Raw genomic sequence first — 20897 nt, 5'->3', positions numbered from 1 at the left:
GCACTTGAAAGGCAGGCAGTAGAACCTCTGAGCTAAGTCCCTGGCCCATGAGTTGACATTCTTGAATACAGTTTCCAGAGAACAGAAACGATTTTGAAACTAATTTACTTCAGTAATGATACCAAGTATTTTTACTTGCTGATCCTTTAAAAGGACTCACTTTTAAGAGTTAATTTTTTAAGCTGGGTGTGGTGGCTCACGCCTGTAATCCCAGCACTCGGGAGGCTGAGGCAGGACATTGCTGTGAGTTCGAGACCAGCCTGGGCTACATAATGAGTTCCAGGTCAGTCTCAACTATATAGTGAGACCCTGTCTCAAAAAACCAAAATAAAAGAGTGCTTAATAAAAAATTAAAAATATGTAAGCTTTTAAGATGTACCTTTTTTTCACTCATAAGTAACCTCAGTCTGTCGGCTTAAGTCAGTAAAATTTTCTTTTCTCTGAAGCATAGCTACACCCCTAGAAAACTTCCCAACAATATTTAAAAATTGCTGACTGAATTACAGCACTACTTCAAGAATATTTTTTGAAAGAATAGCACCTTATATGTGGTAGAGATTTTTTTAGAAGCAGTAAGCACAGCCAAAAATTTGAGGGCAATAAACTATTACTGATTTTGCTCTTGAAATGAGCCAGATTCTGTTCAGTTGCTATGGAGACACCTCATTAAATCTGTAAACATGTGTTTTGTTTTTGCATCTGCAGCGCAAATCCAGGAAAACCCTGTGCATCATCATTTTTGTCCTTGTCATTGCAGTTGGGATTGTCAGTCTCATCATATGGGGACTGAAAGGCTAAAGTTACACAGGAGAGCACCACTGCACTACGCTGTCTAGGTTATGTAGGAAGATGCTGTAATCATGTTTTTATTACTGTTTTAAATCTATTGCAAAGGATGTTTCCCATACTTAATTATTTTTACGGGGGGTTTCCTTTGGATTAAATTTGATATTTTCTAATACTGAACGTTTTTCTAAGTATCACTGCTAGCATAACTGTCATGCTTTTTAATTTAATAACTGTAGGGTTTCTGCCCACAATGCACATGCCTTTCATCTATAATTTATTTACTCATTTGACTTTGGAAATTAGTAAGCTTAAAGATATGTGTATTCTATGTGTTAAAATCTAATTTTGATTAGAGCCAGCAGAAAAAATATTCTGAGTAATTTAAAAAATTAACATATCTGTCTTTACTTATTTTCCAGTCTGCAGTAGCACAAATTATATATTTTGCTTTTATTGTTGGATTTCTTTTAAGACCCTTGTTTTCTCTGAATAAAATCAGTGAATAGTTTCTGGGAATATCTTACGCTTCTGATATGTATATATTAAGCATTTGTTGTAGATTGCCAAGTAAAAATAATTGGGCCAGGTTGTTCTTATGTATGGTCTGTCAAAGTCTGATATTTACTAGGAGAAGTGTAGATACTGTAAATGTTTGAATGTAATTTGGAGGAAGAATGTTAAAAAAAAATCCATACTGCTTTCTATTCTGTTTAGATTCTAGAATCCAGCTTGTTTTTCCACTGAACTATCTGAACAGTACCATCTGGTTTTGTGGGCCATAATTTACTTTCTCTTATGCCTAAAAAATAATGACTACATATGTATCTTTGGTCAGATTTACTTTTAGGAAGTAACTTTCCCACAATTATTGTTTCAAGCACCTAATGCTTACAATGTATTGTTTACATTGGATGCCATTTTGTACCATCCTTCATTGGAAAAGAAACTAGATGTTTGTCACTTAACTCACTTGCCTTTTTAAAATCAAAGTTGTTTTAATGCACTATTCTGAATACTGTAAAGAAGATTATCTTAGTTTGTAGTTTGTATTTTATAGTGTTCTTGTATAGCAGTTTGGTAGTGAAGACATTGTTTGACATGGCAAGCTCTGACACTTCAAATGGGAACAAATAAAATATTAAGTAAATAAATAAATTGTATCCTTGCAACCGAAACAAAGAAGATTTAAAAGGTGACTGGGTAGGTCTGTATCCTGAGGAGTATGCATTCCTGGCACCAGTGCTCACTTCACGCTCTCCATGCTGTGCCGGCAGATCTCTACCCTGGAGATGTAACCACACGCGCTGTGGTTGTACATTCTGCATCTGTTTGATTCACCAGGTTACTCAAAAGTCTTTATTTTGGGAATATTCAACAGTTTTGTCACTGACAAGTAGAAACTGCTTTGCATGTCAACAAAACTTTTTTTGTGAGTGGGACTTTGAGACCGTGTTGCCAGAGCAAAGTTGCTTTAGTAAACAGGATGGGCGATGCATAGAAAATTCCTATAAATACTCCCTGACCCTCAGGCCTACTGGAACATGGTCTTTCATTGTGAGTTTTTAATGCAGCATGCTGGCATCTTCTGGCTACATACATGTACCAGTGGTATCCACGGATCAATTCAGTTTTCCCCCAGACCTCTATTTGATAAAATGTTTAGTCTCAACCCAGCCAATTGCATGTAGTTCTCTTAATTTCACAGTGAATTCCTTGTAACAACAAAAGCACTGGAAAGAACGTCTTTGGCATTTAAGTGACTTTATTTGAAATGCAATCATTTATAAATTAACGGGAACACCAGTCGGTGAATTAAAGAAGGAGGGTTTGCATTCTTTTAAGAAGCATTAATTTCAAGACAAAAATGTGCACAAAATATTGGAACACAAAATGAATAGTTCTAAGTGAAAAATAATAGCCAAATTTTAAAAAATACTGGTTTTTCTTTAGATCATTTTTAGAATTGCTTTGAAACATGAAGGTTGCACTGTGGAAGATAAAAATGTAGATTTTTTTTCATGACTGGACAGTGTGTCTGAATTTGTTTGATTCCATCTGAAGAACTTTCCCAAGTGACACACGTTTACCTCATTATGCTCAAAAGAGGTCCTTGAGCAACACGGATGAAGATTAAGTAGGTTCTTAAAGGACATGAGATTATCTGGCTGTCATATTATTTATTAAATATTTTGAAAGTGTTTCAGCTTTGCACAGTGACAGTAAAAAGTAACGGGTGCCACTATGATAGGGGCCTGGGATGCTCTATAAAATAAGTATGCCTAGGGCACAGGAGCCTGACCCAGACAGCAGAGCATGGCGCAGCTCTGGAGTTGGGCTCACTCAGCACTCGGCGGGCCTGTCACCATCTGCCCTGGGGACCAGCAGCACCGCACCTGAGCAGCCTGCCACCGGGCCATTCAATGTCTTCACTGCTTTTGTTCAAAATGGTAAAATCTTGTGTGCAAAATGTTGTGTTTTGAAAACCAGTCATTGTAGATGTATCTATAATGAAAATAAAAGTGACTTTGAAGGCTTCCTATTCCATGAAAAAGGTCTGTGGCTTAGCAGGGAATATGCAGAGTAGTTTTTGTAGTTGGTATAATTTTTATTTGTTAATGTAGAGAAATTAATGTCATAATAAAATTAAAACCTGTGTAAAGAAAATAGTCACTGTCTACCTTAATAGCTAAGAGCAATTACAAAGATAACTTCATTCAGCACTTATTTCATGAAAACCAAAACTGAATGAATGTGTTTCTTACGTGGGCAGATTGCTGCAATATAACTAAAATTTCAAAACAGAAGGAAGCAAGTTGATTGGGGAAGTTGGGAGGTGACTGACATTTCAGTTCATTTTAATGTGATGAAAATTCCTCATTACTGGTAAAGAACATCAGGCATCTTTCTTTACTGAAAGAAAAAGTATTAATGTGTTTTCAAAATTTCAGTTACTAGGGCCTGGGATTTGGCTCAGTGGTTCCGCCACCTGCCTCCCGAGCTCAAGGGCTCGAGTTCAATCGCTGGTACCAAAAACAAACAAACAAAATTTGAGTTAAGAAAAACCTATAAATTCCAGCCCTTTTCCACCCACCATGGCAGTTTAACCTACTAGGGAGAAAACACACTTACTGAATTGACAACAACAGCAAGCTGGACGCGTTACAGTGTCTGACTCTGACAAAATTTGGGATATCTCTGCTTAGCTACCCTAACATAGCTCATCAATCACTGCAGACCCTTTTCCCCTCGTATGTAGCAATATGTGTCCTCAGAATACAGTGGCAAAGAAGATGGGGAGGAAACTGAATGCTAAACGGTTATTTTCCTTCCCTTGGATTCTCCAAAAGTCAGTAGACTCCATGAAGTAATATGTAGCAATATGTGTCCTCAGAATACAGTGGCAAAGAAGATGGGGAGGAAACTCTGAATGCTAAACGGTTATTTTCCTTCCCTTGGATTCTCCAAAAGTCAGTAGACTCCATGAAGTAGCATCTCGTTCTCTATCTTAACCAGGCAGGTAGACAATGTTTTTTCCCCTTAGTACTTTTTTTTTTCTTTTACCCCACTGAAAATTGAACCCAGGGCCTTTGTACTGAGTAGCATCCCCAGGTATCTGTTTAGTTAGAAGCAGGGTCTTAATTGAGTTGCTGAATTGCCCAGGCTGGGCAGTTCGGCCTCAGCTTCCAAGAGTGCTAGAATTACACGCATTTGTTACTATGTCCGACTTTTTTTTACTTTCCAGTCAGGAAAACAGGAACCACTCCATGAATTGTGAATGTAAAAGGTTTTAATTGGGGAATTAGAAGTTTCCTGTGTGAGAAATGTGGGAGATTGAGGCACAGCAGTGCAGAAGTGAGAGTGTCAGGTGCTGGCCCAGGAGCTGCTGAGTCTTCAGAGCCCCAGAAGCTCTCTCTGTGCCCGCAGTGCCGAGGTGGCATTCAAGGAGCTGCCACCGGCTGTCTCTGCTGCTAAAAGCTCCAAAGTAGGTGACTTGCAAGAAATTTGGAAGCTGCTGTGAAGCCCATGTCCACTCCTTGGCCTGCTACAGCCTTTGAGGAAGGAAGGCATTTCCTATCCATGGTCTTCCAGCTCTCATGGAAATGCTTCTCATTGGCCCACTTTAACTCAGAAAGCAAAGCAAATTCTGGAAACTGGAGTTCCTGCTTTTCTGGTAGAACTGCAAAAAAAGAGGGTGGTGATACTGAGGTGACAGACTAGTACAATGATGAAACACTCATGTACGGAGGACTAACCCCATGAAACAGACAATTCTCTTCAAGAGGTCCTTTGATTTAAAAAAAACAAATTTTTTTTTTGAAGCACTGTTCTGGTGGTGAGTCAAGTTTTCAGCCACAAGATCTACATGTATGAAGATTCGGGCCACAGCACCTAGCAGCTTCTTACCCTCTCCTCCTTTTCCTCATAGTAGTTGCTTAATAAATAATTGATTCGGCACTTACCTTGGGCTAGTTTTTTGCATTGCTGCTGCACACATGGACACAGAGTTTAAGAGTTAACCAGCCAAGTGTGGTGGCACACGCCTGTAATCTCAGCACTTGGAGGCAGAAACAGGAGGACCACAAGTTCCAGTCTTATCTGGGCAACTTAACAAGTGTCCAAATAAAAACTAAAAAAAGACTAGTAACGTAACCCAGTACAGAGACCCCAAGTTCAACCCCATTATTGCAAAACAAAAAAGTGAACCCAGAGAATGTAGTCCTTATCCTCAAGGAGCTTACATTTTGGCACTTGGCCTTATAAAAAGGAGAAAATGGTGGGTGAGGAAAAGGCAAATAAGAAAGTATAAGGATGAATTTATCACCCTTGGGAAAATTTGCATTTGGCACCATATACTGTTAAGAACCAGCCTTTTGTTTATGTTTTCCCTTAAGTAATTAAATTTCATTTTATTTTCTCAAGTAGACTTTAATGGGTTTCTAAAAAGAAGCAACTACCTAGGGCAAGGGATTTAGCTCAGTGGTTCCACTGCCTGCTTTGCAAGTGCAAGGTCCCGAGTTCACTCCCCAGTACCAAAAAAGAAGAAGAAGCGGCAGCTAACTTGAGTGACAGTCTGTGTATAATATCTCCAAAAGTTGGATTCAGAGCTGGAGAGTCTTGGGATCCCAGGAGAAGGCAGACCGTTAGAAGGACAGGAGAGCAAAGAAGAATTTGAGATTATTTCATCAGCATGAACCCAATGCATTAAGTACACTTCTTTTAAAATGTACCTTAAAATGTTTTAAATGTACCCTTGCCCTGTTTCTTGGCAAATATTTTAATCAAAAGGTGCTATAGAAGAAAGCCTGCTTGATGGTTTATTCTAATTTCTCACAATTCAAATTCTGCATCATTATGCCAATTTTAAACCTTTTTTTTGGATTCATTTGTTTAACATAAAAAGTAATAATACTTTTTTCCCAGTAATCTTAATTTTAAATACAGAAATAAAACTCAGTAACTGACACACTAAATAGGTTTTTATAAACACTGTTTCTTCTGGCAGGTTTTTAAAAGGTTGGTCATGTAATTACTCTGAGTGGGATTCCTGTAGGTTTTGTGTAGTGATGGCATTTTACCCAAAATGTAAGTGGTGGATGGCAAAACCAGATTTCCTGTGCAGTCGTTACATACAAAACACCTCTGCTTGTTTTAGAGTCTTCTAGAACTGAACTGAGTCTTTAAATAAACTTGAAAGGGCAATAATCCCCACTTTCACCAACTCAAAGTACAAATTTCTAAGTATTTACTGTAAGTGCTGTCAGACAGTAATTGCTAACTCCAAAACCTATTAGCATTGATGAGTAACATAGAAATGCATTTAGTTAGTCTCAACTAAGACATATTGATACCTAGTTTCACTTTCTGATACCCACTGAAAATTTTATATGAAGAGTTTAATGGTAGATCTGAAATACATAACCCAGACCAGGAAAAAGAAAAGTAATTTTCCAGAAGTTAGAGATTAGTTTAACTCGAGAAAGATGCAATCTTTTGATTTTTTACATTTTTATCACTAAAGATTTGCTGGTGAAAAGCTTTCAGATCAAAACTGATCTTTCTGTTACAAATGATTCTGAAAACATAAAGCCAAATTTTACTGGAGATATATTGTTTTATTGCATTTTTCACCCCAAACCTGAGTGCTATGGTCATTTTTTTAGTTCATTTCAGGGTGTTTTCAGAATGCCTAACCACATCTGACCTCTTTCCAGTGCCAAATTTAATGTTTTAACCTCCCTACAGGTTACCATGGTTTTAATAGTTACTTCATATTTTGCAATGGAGAATATACAAAAATTAGTAAGGTAACCTTTGTCATATCATTCACATTAGTTCTATCTTGGAAATAACCAATACTATACTTTGACATGGCATTGACATTTGAAATAAAGTTCATGTTGCTATAATGGGTAAAATCTATAATGTATAAAATCTGTTTAATGCTAACATTTTAGTTAAATTTGTTTGAGATAACTAGGTTTATATACAGTTACAAGAAATAATGCAGAGATCTCTCTTCTATGCTTTTTCACCCACTTTCCTCCAAAATGAATATTTGAAAAACTATAGCAAACCATCATACAACAAGGATATTGACATTGATGTAACCAACAGAGAACATTTCATACAGAATATTTTCCAATGCAGAGATCCCTCACATTGCCTATCATACTCACACCAATTTCATTGACAACCATAATCTGTTCACCATTTTTACATTATTTTTATTTCAGCAATATTATATAACAAATCATAACTGTAGGTAGCCTTTGGGCTTGACTTTGTCATTAACCTAATTCTCTGGCAACTCACCCCATTTGTAGTAAATCCATCAATATGTCCTTTTTGGTTTGAGTACTGTTACATACCACACACCAACTTCATCTGCTGAAAGACCTGGTGTTTGGCTGTCTTTGTTTTACTTATTTTCTGGCTGTTATTTAAATTGGGTAATTTCTGTTGTTTTTAATCTTCACAGTTTTACTGACTTTTGTGTGTGTGTGTTACCTTCTATTCTGCTATTGGACCCATTGATTGAGTGTTTAATTTTGTTTGCTGCGGTTTTCAGCTCTGAAGTTTACGGCCCACTACGTAAAATGTTTATGACTTCCAAAGTATAAAACAGTGCTACAGTAGAAAGGATCGATTTATACAAAAGTTGGCTTATTTTAAATAAATTAAAAAGTACATAATTTTGTAAAGCTGATTAGGAAGAAAAGTAGAAGAGACAAAAAATATTAGGAATGAAAATATGAGTAAAGAAAAGATATAAAAATAAGGCTAAACAAACAATATCAACACATTAAAAACATTCAAATAAATACTTCATGAAAACTACAAATTACCAAAATTGGCTAAAAAAATAAATAGATGGTTTCTGCTTCTGGCAGTATGGTTGGCTAAAATGTTCTACAATCCTGCTAAATACAAGTAGTTCTTGAATAAAATAAAACACGTGCTTAGTTCATTTTCTGGCTCATTAGAAAGCAAGATCATTGCTAAGAGCTATTACAAATGATAGAGCTGAAACCACAGTAATAAGGAAAAAAAAAAAAAAAAGACTGAAACTAGCCATGGACATCAAGCAAGGTGAAGAAACTAAACTGAAAACCCCTGGTTAGAACCGAATCCTTTAAAGTATAAAAGTAGTGCCAGGTCAGTGGACTCTGATGGGTTCTCCAAGAAGTGAATGAAAATCCTCTGAAGGAAAGCCTTCCTGGTTACTGCTTGTAGATTAAATAATCACCCAGGAGAATAAGCCATTTTAAGTGAGAAAGAGCAGATTTAAATACTCAAGAAATTTAGATGTTGTGCTATACTTAATAAAAATTTAAAAATGTTTAAAAGAACAGTAATGAATATATAATAAAAGCTATAAGAAAAAAACATTAAAAAGAACCAAAGAGAAGTTAATGAAGTGTAGAATGTAACTGTTGCTTTTTTTTTTTTTTTTTTTTTTTTTTAACCTTGCACTTGCAAGGCAAGCAGCATAACCACTGAGCTAAATCTCCAGCCCTGTAAATGTTTCAATACATAACTCAGTGGTGTGAGAGCAGATTTGTCACAAAGGAATTGTTAATTATTTGACAGGAAGAAACATATAGTGCAACAAAGACAAAGAGATAGGGCCAGGGATTTAGCTCAGTGGTTCCACCGCTTGCAAGTGCAGGGAACCAAGTTTGAGCCCCAGTACAAAAAAAACAAACAAACAAAAAACAAAGACAAAGAGATACAAAATGTAAACAAGAGATTGAGACCTAAGGATAGAATGAGAAACTCTTATATGGATTAAATGGAGTCCCAAAAGTAGAGAATAGAAAACTTGGAGGCAGATGATTGTTGAGAAATTTCCAGAGCTAGGCAAAAACACAAATGCACAAAAAATAAAATACATATCAAACAAGAAACATAAAAGCTAACTAATGTAGACTCATTTTTAAGAATCTTCAGAATAAGGCAAAGAGATCTTAAAGCAGCCAAAATAACTAAATATTCTATAAAGAAATTGACAAATTTAACGGATACTTTTTAATGTCAAGAAAAATGGAAGCCAAAAGACAATGCCTTCTTCAAAGTACAGAGAATAACTGTCAACAGAAAGTTCAATGATACTGTCTTTCAAGAATGAAGGTCAAATAAAAGCAGACAGTTTCTTTTTTTTTCAAAATAGGAATTTATGACCAGTAGACTTTCATTTAAAGAATATGGGTGAATTTTGCTTTAGAGCAACATGACTCAGAAAGGCAGACCTGAGATAAAGAAGGAGTAATGAACTAAGTACTAATAATCTACTGGGAAAGATAAGTGATATTGTCTATTAAATGATGCTTCTTCTGTTGGATTCAAAAGAAGATAAATTACTACCAAGCTGGCATATAAGCTAGGAAATACATATGTGGGGAAGATGTGTAAGTGCACTTGGAAGCAATATGTATCTTCCAAGAATTTTATTCCTGAGGGTAGAAGTTAAATAATAATTTTAGATTTTTAACCTGTGTGTTCATAGATAGCCATTAAAGAAGAGCGACAACATGTAGTGTCCAGACCAGTAGAAATAAAACATTCTGGAAAAAGAAAAAGTCTTTTAAAAGAAGAAACCCCCAAATTTAACAGGCCAAAAATTCAAGGAAACAGAAAAGGCATTAAAAGAAAGAAAACGCTATAAGTTAATCATTGTAATATAAATGACCTGTTCCACAAGATATAAAAGGGTACACTTAAATAATACAGTTTATAAAAGACATAAGGCACTAGGATAAAGACAAAAAATAGGTTAGAAAATATAAGCACATACACCTAATTAGTATAGTTTATCAATATTAGCTTTCATTAATATTAAGATGAAAAGTATTACTAAGAAAGGTCTGAAAATACTAGAAATTTAAACCAACGAGGCAGGTTTAACAATTTTAAACACTTCCAAATAAAGCAGAAAAGTGTAGGATTAGAGAACAATGAAGAAACTTCTTATATTTCAGATAATTTTCTCCATTTTTAACTCAGGCAACCAAAGTAAATATTTAGAAAAGTCACAATAACAAAAGTTGAATGAATTAGTGCTTAAAAGATCACAAACTCCAAAATTAGAGCATGCATAAAATATCTGGAACATGGTAGAAGAATGTCTTTATGATTTCTGACTAAAGAAAGGCTTCTTAGAAGATACTCAAAAGATACTGTCCATAGACTATATAACATGAACTGTTTTTTATTTAAGACTTCTCTGGATGCTGTGTTGTTAATTGATTAGGAGACATTCTAAGCTGGTCAGCTAACCAATGTCTGCTTAGCCTAAAACCCTTTCCATTACACAATCAGCATCATTCTTAGAGTCACTTCCTTAAGAGCAAAACCATGGTGTTATATGTTACAAAAAAAGCCTTTTAGTACTGTCTTCCTAGCAATGTAAATTAGATAAAGGATTAAATGTTCATATCTCAAGAGACATGGAGTTATTTCTAATGCATAAATTATATTCGTTAGTTTTTCTTTGAATCTTACTAAAAAATAGAAATTACATCGCCAGTATATCTTAGTTGCCTGCCCAACGTTCATGGCACCCTTGTCAGTTCTTAATGGTCTCTAGGCTTCTCTTCAGAGTAGTGTCTCTCTTCAGCTGGTTAGCAGTCCTGTGCTTTAGAAATGAAATTGATTCCCTCCTCATCTCAGAGGTCACGGCCACTGTTTTTCATAAATCAGTCAATGTAGCCATAGTCCTTTTGCCTCAGGGATTCACTCACAGATGGACAGAAAGTAACCAGCTATGACTTTCCTTCAACCTGCGATCCAATTAGGCCAACATATGAAATGTGATGCTATGGAAGTGAAAGCAGATAACAGCGAAACATTTACAGCTTCAGGACAAAGGCACAGTAGTGGGTAGAGTCATTTATTCATTCAGTGAGCATTTGCTATGTGCTCGGTAAGTATTGGGCCCTGAGAAACAGTAAAATCTTATTCAGCAAAGTCTAACACTAAAGTAGTCGATAGCTTCCACCCTTAATTAGAAACAGTGATTATCTCTTAAAATCTCATCCTGGTTTTAGGAAGACTTTTGTTTCCACAATCCGAAATTTTAGTCCCAGAAAATGAGTGAAACAATGAAAACATTGTATAAAGGGTTTCTTTCAATCTTTAGTTTTTTTCATCCTGATCATCATGATGCTGAGTGGCTTCAGAAACACAAATGACTCTGTGTTCAGACCAAATACTTGGCCTCAGGAAGATGAATGATCAGACCTACTCACCATATGATTATAAGGGTCAGGTAGTTTAAAAAGAAATTACAATCTGAATTGAACCAAGGATGAACAGTGTTTCTATTGAGCTACAAATCCCAGCTAATAAGCACAACCTTGTAAAGAGAAGTTAGTGTTTGGGAAACTGCATGTTCTCACAGAAGGGGAAAGCTTTTGCAACATAAATAGTTGTAAGGGTTCTAGCTTTCACCTAAGATGCCTTTACCCTCTGTGTTTAGGGCTTTTCAGTACGGGGGGGCTGGATTGTGAATTTTAGAAGTCCTGAATGCTGAAAATGACCTCATGTATAATCAAAATTTTTACATGAATATTGAAGTGGCTTTTGTTTTTTTCCTGTTTGTTTATTTCAAAATGCTGAATAAACCCATCAAATTTAAACCTTTCTTAGTCATTTCTGATTTGTCTCTTTTGCAGGTGCCCTCAATGCTTAGTTTGCATGTTGACTAAATAAGCCTAATTCAACATTGATTGCATTACAAGTGTCTACTAATCTTCCTGTAATTTGCAGAATGTACCTGGAGAGGAAGAATGTTCTTTAGAGTGAAATTTGATCACTATGACAAACAGTATGCTTTGATTTGGGGTCCTTTAGTCTTGTTTTTTTCTTGAAGAGGTCTAATGAGGAGCACTCTTCAATCTTAGGTACATTGTTCTCATGCACAATGACAAAGTAATGGGTCTTAAAAAAATAATGCAGGTGTTTTAGTCAGTTTTCCATTGCTGTGACAAAATACCTAAGACAAATCAACTTCAAGGAGAAAAGATTCATTTTTGACTCACTGTTTTAGAGGCTTCCTTACATGATCACTTGGCCCTGACACTTTGGGCTTGAGGCAAGACTGAAGACCACGGTAGAGAGTAAATCCATGGGAATGGTGAAGCAAATATACTCACACCAAGGTGGCCAGAAGTGAAAAGCAAAAAGAGAAGGGTGCCCGGGTCCCACTCTGTCCTTCTAGGGTCTGTGCCCAGTGACCTACCTCCTCCAATGCATCCACACCACCTAAAAGTTTCTACCATCTCCAAATAGTGCCATCAATGGGGATCAAGCCTGAACAGTGAACTCTTGGGGACCGTTTAAGATGGAAACCGTAACAGCAGATCTTGATTTCACCTTGCAGAATGTTTTATTTACCTGACTGGAAAAGACACTTAGATGGGTAAAAGAGTCACTGATTTGCTGCAATTCCAAAGGCCTGGTCGTGCTTTTGTTGGGTAGAGTTTAGTCCCCAAGACTTGGTCAATGGAATATTCCTCAGAGATGGGGGGTGAAGCTGGACCATTGTTTATGACTGAAGAAAGTGCTGGAAGTTCTGTTCTTTCCTCATCTTCAGAGCTGTTTATGAGTTTTTAAAGCTTTTTTAAAAAGCAAATTAAAAGACCAACAGCTCCTGTTTAGAGGTCCCAATATTATGTGATCATTTTTTTTTTAAGCCTGCTGGAGTTTTCAGAAATAGGACAAATAGAAACTGAATGGTTAACTGGAAGACATTTGTCTTATCAGATCTTAAATATAAATATTACCCTCAATAAGGCAACAAAACATAATCTTGGCTCCTTGCCTTGTGTTTCACTACTTTTTATCTAATTTTTGTTTCCTCAAGACTATTTTCAAATTATCTAAATTTCATAGCATAATTATTTTTTATTATAAAATTATTTGGAAAGCATTGTTCTTTAATTTACATCATTTAATTTACTTCTCAAAGGGATAGAGAAAGACTTTACAATTGCAAATTTTCAAAGTTAAATGATGTAAGGAATGAACATACAGTCAAGAAGACCCTAGTTTAAGGTCTAGTCAAACTGAGAGGAGCACATATCCTATCTTAGCAATTACTACTGTTTGTTAAGCTGTGTATGGCAGTTACAGGCAGTCTTTACATTCATTAGCAGCCTTCACAACAACCCTTTCAGGAAAATTGTATCATTGCCTTATTTTACAGAGGGATTCTACAGATAGAGCATCTAAGACTCAAAGGATTTAAGTAACCCAAAGATACCATCCCACTTCATCTGTACTTCTATTGGATCTTCAGAGAAGTTGCAGACTCATTGTCAAATACTTCTAGAGGTGATACCTACAAAGATTTTCTGTCATCATGCCATCTTGGAAGGAATACCTGTTTCACTTTGGCAATACAATATTTATTTATTTATCTATACTCTGAAGTATTAAATATTCAATGTCTCATCTCAATTTTGAAGCAACCCCAATTGATCTAGTGCTGTACTTGCTCACAAAGACTAATGCTATTAGGAAAAAATTCAGAAAGATTGGGTGTAGTCAATGTAATGTTAGAATGGAAGGTTGATTTAATATTTTAAGAGTAATGTAATGTGCCATTTTAATACAACAACCCCACACATGATCCAGAAATACATTTGACAAAGCCTATCAAGCATTCATAATAGAACTTGCAGCAAATAAGGAAGGAAACATAAGTTCTTCAGTTTGGTAAAGGACATTTGGAGAAAAGTCAGAGCTGCTGGGACCCCCAGGTAGTACAGGACAATCCCCAGACAGGCAGTAGTATTTTCTGTCTCTACACATCCAGGACTAATGCTTTTTTCCTGGCTATCCAGAGAACACATCAAGTCTTAGGATAGACTAGTGCAAGGGCAAGGCCTGGAAACTATAGCTTCAACACCCTGGTAAACCTGTCCACCTCTGACCACATCTGGCACCCCTCTGCTGTTACTCTGTTCCTCTCAAGACTCTCCTACAACTTGGCAGGAATGAAGGATGCTTCATCCCTTCTACTGACAGGCCAGTAGAGGAAGTGAGGCCATCAAAGGTTATACTGTTCCCCCCAAATTCTTGTGACTGGAAAGTGATTAGCTCTGGGGATGCTATACTCGTTGGCAGATTAGTCCACTGATGAGTTCATCGCTGAATGTTCCATTAGGAGGTGGGGTGTGGTTAAAGGGGGGGGTCCCTGTGGATGTGACCTCAAAGTGTGTGTTCTTGTCCTCTGTTCTCTGTGTGTCCTGCTGCCATGGGTTGGGAAGCTTCTCACCCAGGCCTCTGCCGTCCTGTTTCTGCCTTGGAGCTGGCTGACCATGCACTGAAACCGGGAGCCAAAATAAACCCCTTTAAGTTGTCAGGTATTATGTCCCAGCAATGAAAAATTGGCTAAGATAGCTTCTAAATAACACCATCAAGGAAATTATCCCTGGGTGGTCATTGTATACCTACACATACTAAGCATAACCATGAATGTATCGTCACTGATTTTCATGTTTGTCAAGAGCCCATTCTCATTTTAAACAATAGGCAGTCGAAAACTGAAGATGTCTAGTTATCCCACTCCCAATAAACACTGTTTAAAGAGTTTAGTTTATGGCCTTCAAGAGTTGTTTTCTGTATGGACATAAATATCCATATCCATTCTGCCATACGTCTTCATAATTATTACAAATACTGTTCATTCTAGTGATTATTACAGTATTTCACAAAAGTCAGTCCCACACTTATCTGTCAGCTCCAGGCTTTACTATATCTTCATTGTTGTGACTTAAACAATGGTGTTCCCTCCAGAATTCAGGTTGGAACTTTCTCCTCAATGCAAAAGTATGAAGAGATGTGCCCTTTGAGAGGTGGTTTTGGGAGGCAGAGCCCTCATCAACAGGATTAACACCCTTATGAAGGCCCCCAAGAATGCTGAAAGGAGTGTTCTTATGCCCTCCTGGCCTTGTGTCCTTTGAGGTCATAGTGCTTCTCTCCTTGGGGTGAGGCAGCGGCAGAGTAACATTTTGGAAGAAGAGACCAGGCCCTGTCTAGACAGTGAGCCTCCTAGCACTTGATCTTGGGCTGCCCCTCGCCTCCAGAACTATGAGATAAATATCTGTTTTTCATAAAATACCCAGTCTCCGGTGTTCTTCTATACAACAGAAATGGACCACGTGATTCATATTTGAAAATATCTCTTTTGTTCTTCAAATGTACCTTTTTTTCTCAGTGACTATTCTAGCCTTAATCTTGAATGAGCCTAATCATTTTAATTTTGCTGCACAAATCACCTCATCATTAAGATATTAGTAGATATGCTGAATTTCTTAAGCTATGTTGATTTTCTATTATCTCTTTTATACATATTCTTGGGCCTACAAAACAAGGGAAATCCCTCAAGTTACAGGAATGCCAAATGGGAGGTTTTACATTTAATATTCCAGGTATTGTTGGTAGAACCGTGTGTGAGCAAGGGGCTTGGTGGGTATGGTCCTTGGCCATGAATGTGGATGCTCAGAGCTTCGTCACAAGGCCCTCGTCCTTACAAATGCACATAACATGTTAGCAAACATACAGTTAGCAAGTGTGGTGGGCGCTTGCAGCTGATCTAACCATTATTATTTGTTCTTTCTCTCTCCCAAAAGGCATAAAAAAGTCTCTAACATCACGTGAATTAATAAATCGTGTGTGTCCAGATGGAATGATACTAGCTTCTCTCTGCCCCCTTCCAGAGGCTTGTAGTATTTCTTGAGAAATCTGTTCTAATGAAACAGATACTTTGAAAATGAGTTCCTTGACTTACAGTTGTGTGAACTGTTTTTCAAAGCAGATTTTGTGACACTCTTTTTTTTTTTTTCTACTACAAATAATAGAATCATCTGGACAAAAAGGTTATGCTGCACTTTTGTTTTGTTTTGTTTTTGTTTTTTGAGACAGGGTCTCACTATGTAGTTGAGACTGACCTGGAACTCACTATGTAGCCCAGGCTGGTCTTGAACTCACGGTGCTCCTCCTGCCTCAGCCTCCTAGGTGCTGGGATTTGCAGGCATGTGCCACCACACCTGGCTTATGCTGCACTTTTTAAAAATAACTATCACAGTTTAGCAATAAAATTAAAACACATTTGACTATAGTCTCAACCTATATTTTAAGACTCTCCTGAATTTATTTGATGTAGTAAGAAAAGATGCTACATTACCAAATAAGTTAAATGCACTAAGAAAAACTTAGAATTTATGGCCAGACAGAATAGTTGTTTAAATTGTTAAATGTCTGCTTGTTTCTATATTACACAAAATATAAAAATTTTACAGAAGTATGAAATGATGTCGATGGCATAATGTAAATAAAAATAAGATACAAAATTACAGTGATACTATGTACTTACACGTCCGGCAAGGAGGAGCAGATCCACGTGACAAGATTGTTCTCCAAGTCTGTTCTTTGTTACACCGCCTTGAGTTCCTGTCCCCTGGGTCATTGTCTCAGATAATGAGAAAGGGTCAGAGCTACACATAAGAGCCCATGGTGTCAGGTTTACAACTTCTACAGTATGTAGACCCACTCAGGGACTGGGGATGTACCAGTGGCGACGCGCCTGCCTGACAAGTACAAGGTCCCAAGTTTAATCCCCAGTACCAACAACAAAAATAGACCCACTTGGCCCAGGGATTTAGCTCAGTGGTTCCATCGCCTGCCTCACAAGCTCAAGGTCCTGAGTTTAATCCCCAATTCAAAAAAAGAAAAAAAAAGAAAAGAAAAGAAAAGAAAAGAAAAGAAAAGAAAGAAATAGACCACTTACCTCTCCAAGGATACAGAAATTGACCATGTGGAGGGAATAGGATTCCATGCTTGGTGGCCAACACTCCAAAGCCCTTTTGATTCCTTCAGCTAGAATTTCTTGAAGTTAATGGAACCTAAATTGGAACAAATTTCAAAAATTGTGTTGATTCAATGAGAAACTAAAATGTAGGTCCCTGACCCTGGGCTTAACTGCAGCATCAGAAGTCTGTGAGTTTGTGACTCAGGAATTGAATCTTAACCACCTCCTGAAGAGATTTCATCCAGGATTGAAGTGCCTTAGATACCCAGATCTCTTCTAGCCAGCTCTGCATCGCTGAGGCTGGGCTGCTCCTACCCCGGCCCTGCGTCCCCAGTTCTGCATCTCATCATTGATCTCTGAGGCCCACGCTCACTAGGATCCCTAGAACTTCTGGGTTTTGTACTTCTGCTTTTCTACATGTGTTCCAGCAGAATGTGAGTTTTTCTTTCTTTGTTTTTCTTATTCTGTTGAGAAAGACTCTTCAGTTTAGCAACTTGACCTCACCTCATCTGTCTCTCGAATACTCTCCACTCTTGCCCTCAGCCACCCACCATTGGAAGAGGCATGGGGAGCTGAGAGGACCAGTAGCATTCACCAGTACCTTCTTGCCAAAATGTCCTCATTGTTTAATTCACATTTCTCTCATGACATGACTCTGGCCTCCAGCCTAGAAAACCAAGAACAAACAAATTACTTGTCAGAGTTATCTTCTGTTTTAAATTTAATTTATCAAAAAATATTAGAAAGACTTGTATAACCTACAGCAGAGAAAGTCTTTCTTATTTCTCTGTTGAATCAGCTATTCAACAATAATATTGATTTGGATGACAATGTCGATTATATTTCATTAATCCAAATTAATCTTATGTTTACTACCTCTAACAAAAGTTATTATCAATTAACTTTTCTCTTTAAAACAAAACAAAATAGAAAATCTTAGTACTGATTTTCTACATTCATCCTCTGCATTTTCAGGAGTTGAAAATAAAAAGCAAGATGACTCCATATATCTGAGCCTAGAAGAACATTTTTGCATAGTAAGAGTATTCTGATGAGTACCAATTCCAAACCCAGATACAAACCCTGGTATACAATATGGGCAAAACTTTTGCCTACTTCCACCAAAAGTCAGATTGAGACTCAAGGAACTAGTTACAGATTGAATTTCCTTATCGCCATCTATTAATATATTTAGAGAAGCTTCTAACTTGATAATTGAAATGCAATTTACATTTTCATGTTTTCCTTAAGCCATTATTTCTGGGAATCCTTTGTAGTCTGTGTGCTTGAGATTATACTACTCCGATTGCCTGTGTCCTAAGGAGGAAGAGGGGGATTCACTTGCTAATGACTTGAGGTCCTCCATCTGTACATTTGCGGAGCATGTGTTGCCCTGTGACATCGCCTTTGTTTGTTGGTGCTTGATGTTTTTAAGTCTTCTTGGGGCACATGAATCTATCATCTCTGTGATCGTGATGTTGGAATAACTTTTCAAAGGATTATCAAACATCTTTTATCTGAATAAGAGTATTTCACTCTATTGACTCCCTTGACTTCCAAACAGGAATTTCTTCTGTGGAACAAATTTTTCCACTTGAGAGAAGACTCCAGTGTGTTTGGCAGAGAAAAGAGTTGCTCCCTCTTCCTAGCATCACTGGAGGATCTCCCAGAGATTAAAAAGGTTATCAGTTCAATAGATATTGTCAGTGGGTAGAGTGACACTTCTTTCAATCTAAAGACCTGCCTGATGATGTCACTTGAACAGGCTGCTTGTCATACTGGGGCTCCTTTGTCTTAATCTTTTAAGTATGTTTTTTGGGTCCTGTGGAGGTGCATTACTGTGAGTACACTTAACTATGCTTACGAAGATTCATTTATTATCTCAGCGTTGGTAGATCAGGAACTTGTTTATGGCACTGTGTGGTATTATAATTCTTAAACATGTTTATGCTCAAAAAATCAGGCTTATGCAGGATGAATGAAGTAAGCCTGACATAAAATTAATACACATTTCACTTTCAAATATAATAGCAGGGGCCAGGCGATGTGGCGCATGCCTATAATCCCAGCACTTGGGAGGGTGAGGCAGGAGGATCGCTGTGAGTTCGAGACCAGTGTGGGCTACACAGTGAGTTCCAGGTCAGTTTATGCTCAAAAAATCAGGCTTATGCAGGATGAATGAAGTAAGCCTGACATAAAATTAATACACATTTCACTTTCAAATATAATAGCAGGGGCCAGGCGATGTGGCGCATGCCTATAATCCCAGCACTTGGGAGGGTGAGGCAGGAGGATCGCTGTGAGTTCGAGACCAGTGTGGGCTACACAGTGAGTTCCAGGTCAGTCTCAACGATAGTGAGACCCCCTGTATTTAATGACATGCTTATCTGTAGTAAAACAAACAAACAAAAAAACCCTTCATGAGATGCCTTTGTATTTCACATTACCCATTTTCACTTTCTCACTGCTGGGAGAAAACACCCAACACCCACAACTTAAATGAGGAAAGATTTATTTGGATCACAGTTGGTATAGGCTTCAGTCCACACTCTACTGAAATGGTATGGTAGAAGGGCCTGGGCAGAGGAAGACTGCTGACTTTCATGATGGCCAGAAAACAGAGAGAAGGACCAGGGATGGAGATCAACCCTTCCAGGCCATGTCCCCAGCGACCCACTTCTGCCCAGGCCCCACCTCCCAACAGCAGACTCAGCTATGGAACTTATTCGTGGATGAACCACTGATGAATGTAGCACCCCATGATTTAATCATCTTCAAAAGCCCCCCTTCTGAATACATGAGATTTGGGGAGGGCATTCAAGATCCAAACCACAGCACAACATGGGGCATCAAGCAAGTAACATATCTAAATAGTGCAAAGCATGTTTTAAACCAATAATGATAGAGGAAAGAAATATGGGATATGTAGAATACAACAGAAAGTGTGTAAATGTCGAATTTATTTTCTAAACCTCAGCGTTTAACAGAAGAGTAAGAAATAATGAGACATTTTCTATTTGTAGCCTCAGACTTTGTTTAAAGTAATTATGTACAATGGTGATCACTTTACCATTTGTCTGAGAAAGATGATTAAGAGAGCAACTTTTGACATTTGAAAATCAGTACTGTTTACAGTTACAGAATTCATGTTATTTTTTAATGAATTTAAAAGAGATCAACAAGCACTTAAACTGTATTCTGTATTCATATTACTTCCTGTCAGTTAGATATTTCTTGAAGTTCAATAACTGTAAACGCTATAAATGAAGCCATCTTACAGGCAATGATCATAATTCTCATTTACATTTTACTGAGGTTCAAAACATTTCCCTCAGTTAACAATGATTAAAAAGGTGAATACTTCATAGGTCCTTAATTAGAAAGCAAGTTATGAAGTAACAAATCATGGATTTATATCCAAAATATTCAAAGAAATAAAACATATAAAATATTTTACGCAGTTAATATTTGAAATTCTCATATAAATATGGTGTTAAAACAATACATTATGGATATAGATGTTTTACTAGTCTTACTTTGAAATTTTAAAAATTTATAACGATGTGTTTGTCAGAGAGAAGCTGAGTTTTGTGTTTATGTATCTACCCTCCACCCTTTACTTTTTACCCCGACCCAACATTTGTTGAGTGAGTAATATGTAGCCGGTTGATTCGTATTTCTCATTTTCAGTTTTGAAAGAGCAGTAAGTATAATTAATGAGCTACCTTAAGTACTCATATTCCGGGAATCTCCTTTTTGAAATGGAGACGGCGCTAGGAGTCAATATATATAT

General features: G+C 37.2%; 1 protein-coding gene and 1 long non-coding RNA gene across 2 annotated transcripts in view; one reads left to right on the top strand and one right to left on the bottom strand.

Annotated features, from left to right (window-relative positions):
• Stx7 (syntaxin 7) overlaps positions 1 to 3461 on the top strand; it is a 32969-nt gene extending 29508 nt beyond the window's left edge. The window contains exon 9 of the mRNA XM_010639116.3: positions 706 to 3461. Within this exon, the coding sequence (XP_010637418.1) occupies positions 706 to 798 (93 nt within the window). The 3' untranslated portion in view covers positions 799 to 3461. The remainder of the gene's footprint in view (positions 1 to 705) is intronic.
• A 1434-nt stretch (positions 3462 to 4895) lies between these two features.
• Positions 4896 to 20897, bottom strand: part of LOC109118538 — a 27476-nt gene continuing 11474 nt past the window's right edge. Inside the window, exons 2-4 of the long non-coding RNA XR_002025881.2 lie at positions 17706 to 17771; positions 17084 to 17198; positions 4896 to 4966 (exon numbers count right to left, since the gene is read on the bottom strand). This is a non-coding gene — a long non-coding RNA (uncharacterized LOC109118538). The remainder of the gene's footprint in view (positions 4967 to 17083; positions 17199 to 17705; positions 17772 to 20897) is intronic.

This window comes from Fukomys damarensis, unplaced genomic scaffold (genome assembly GCF_012274545.1).
Source record: "Fukomys damarensis isolate Sample0158 unplaced genomic scaffold, DMR_v1.0_HiC HiC_scaffold_14, whole genome shotgun sequence".
NCBI lineage: Eukaryota > Metazoa > Chordata > Mammalia > Rodentia > Bathyergidae > Fukomys > Fukomys damarensis.
The sequence above is the reverse complement of the archived record's forward strand: the minus strand, read 5'-3'. Positions and strand labels throughout refer to the sequence as shown.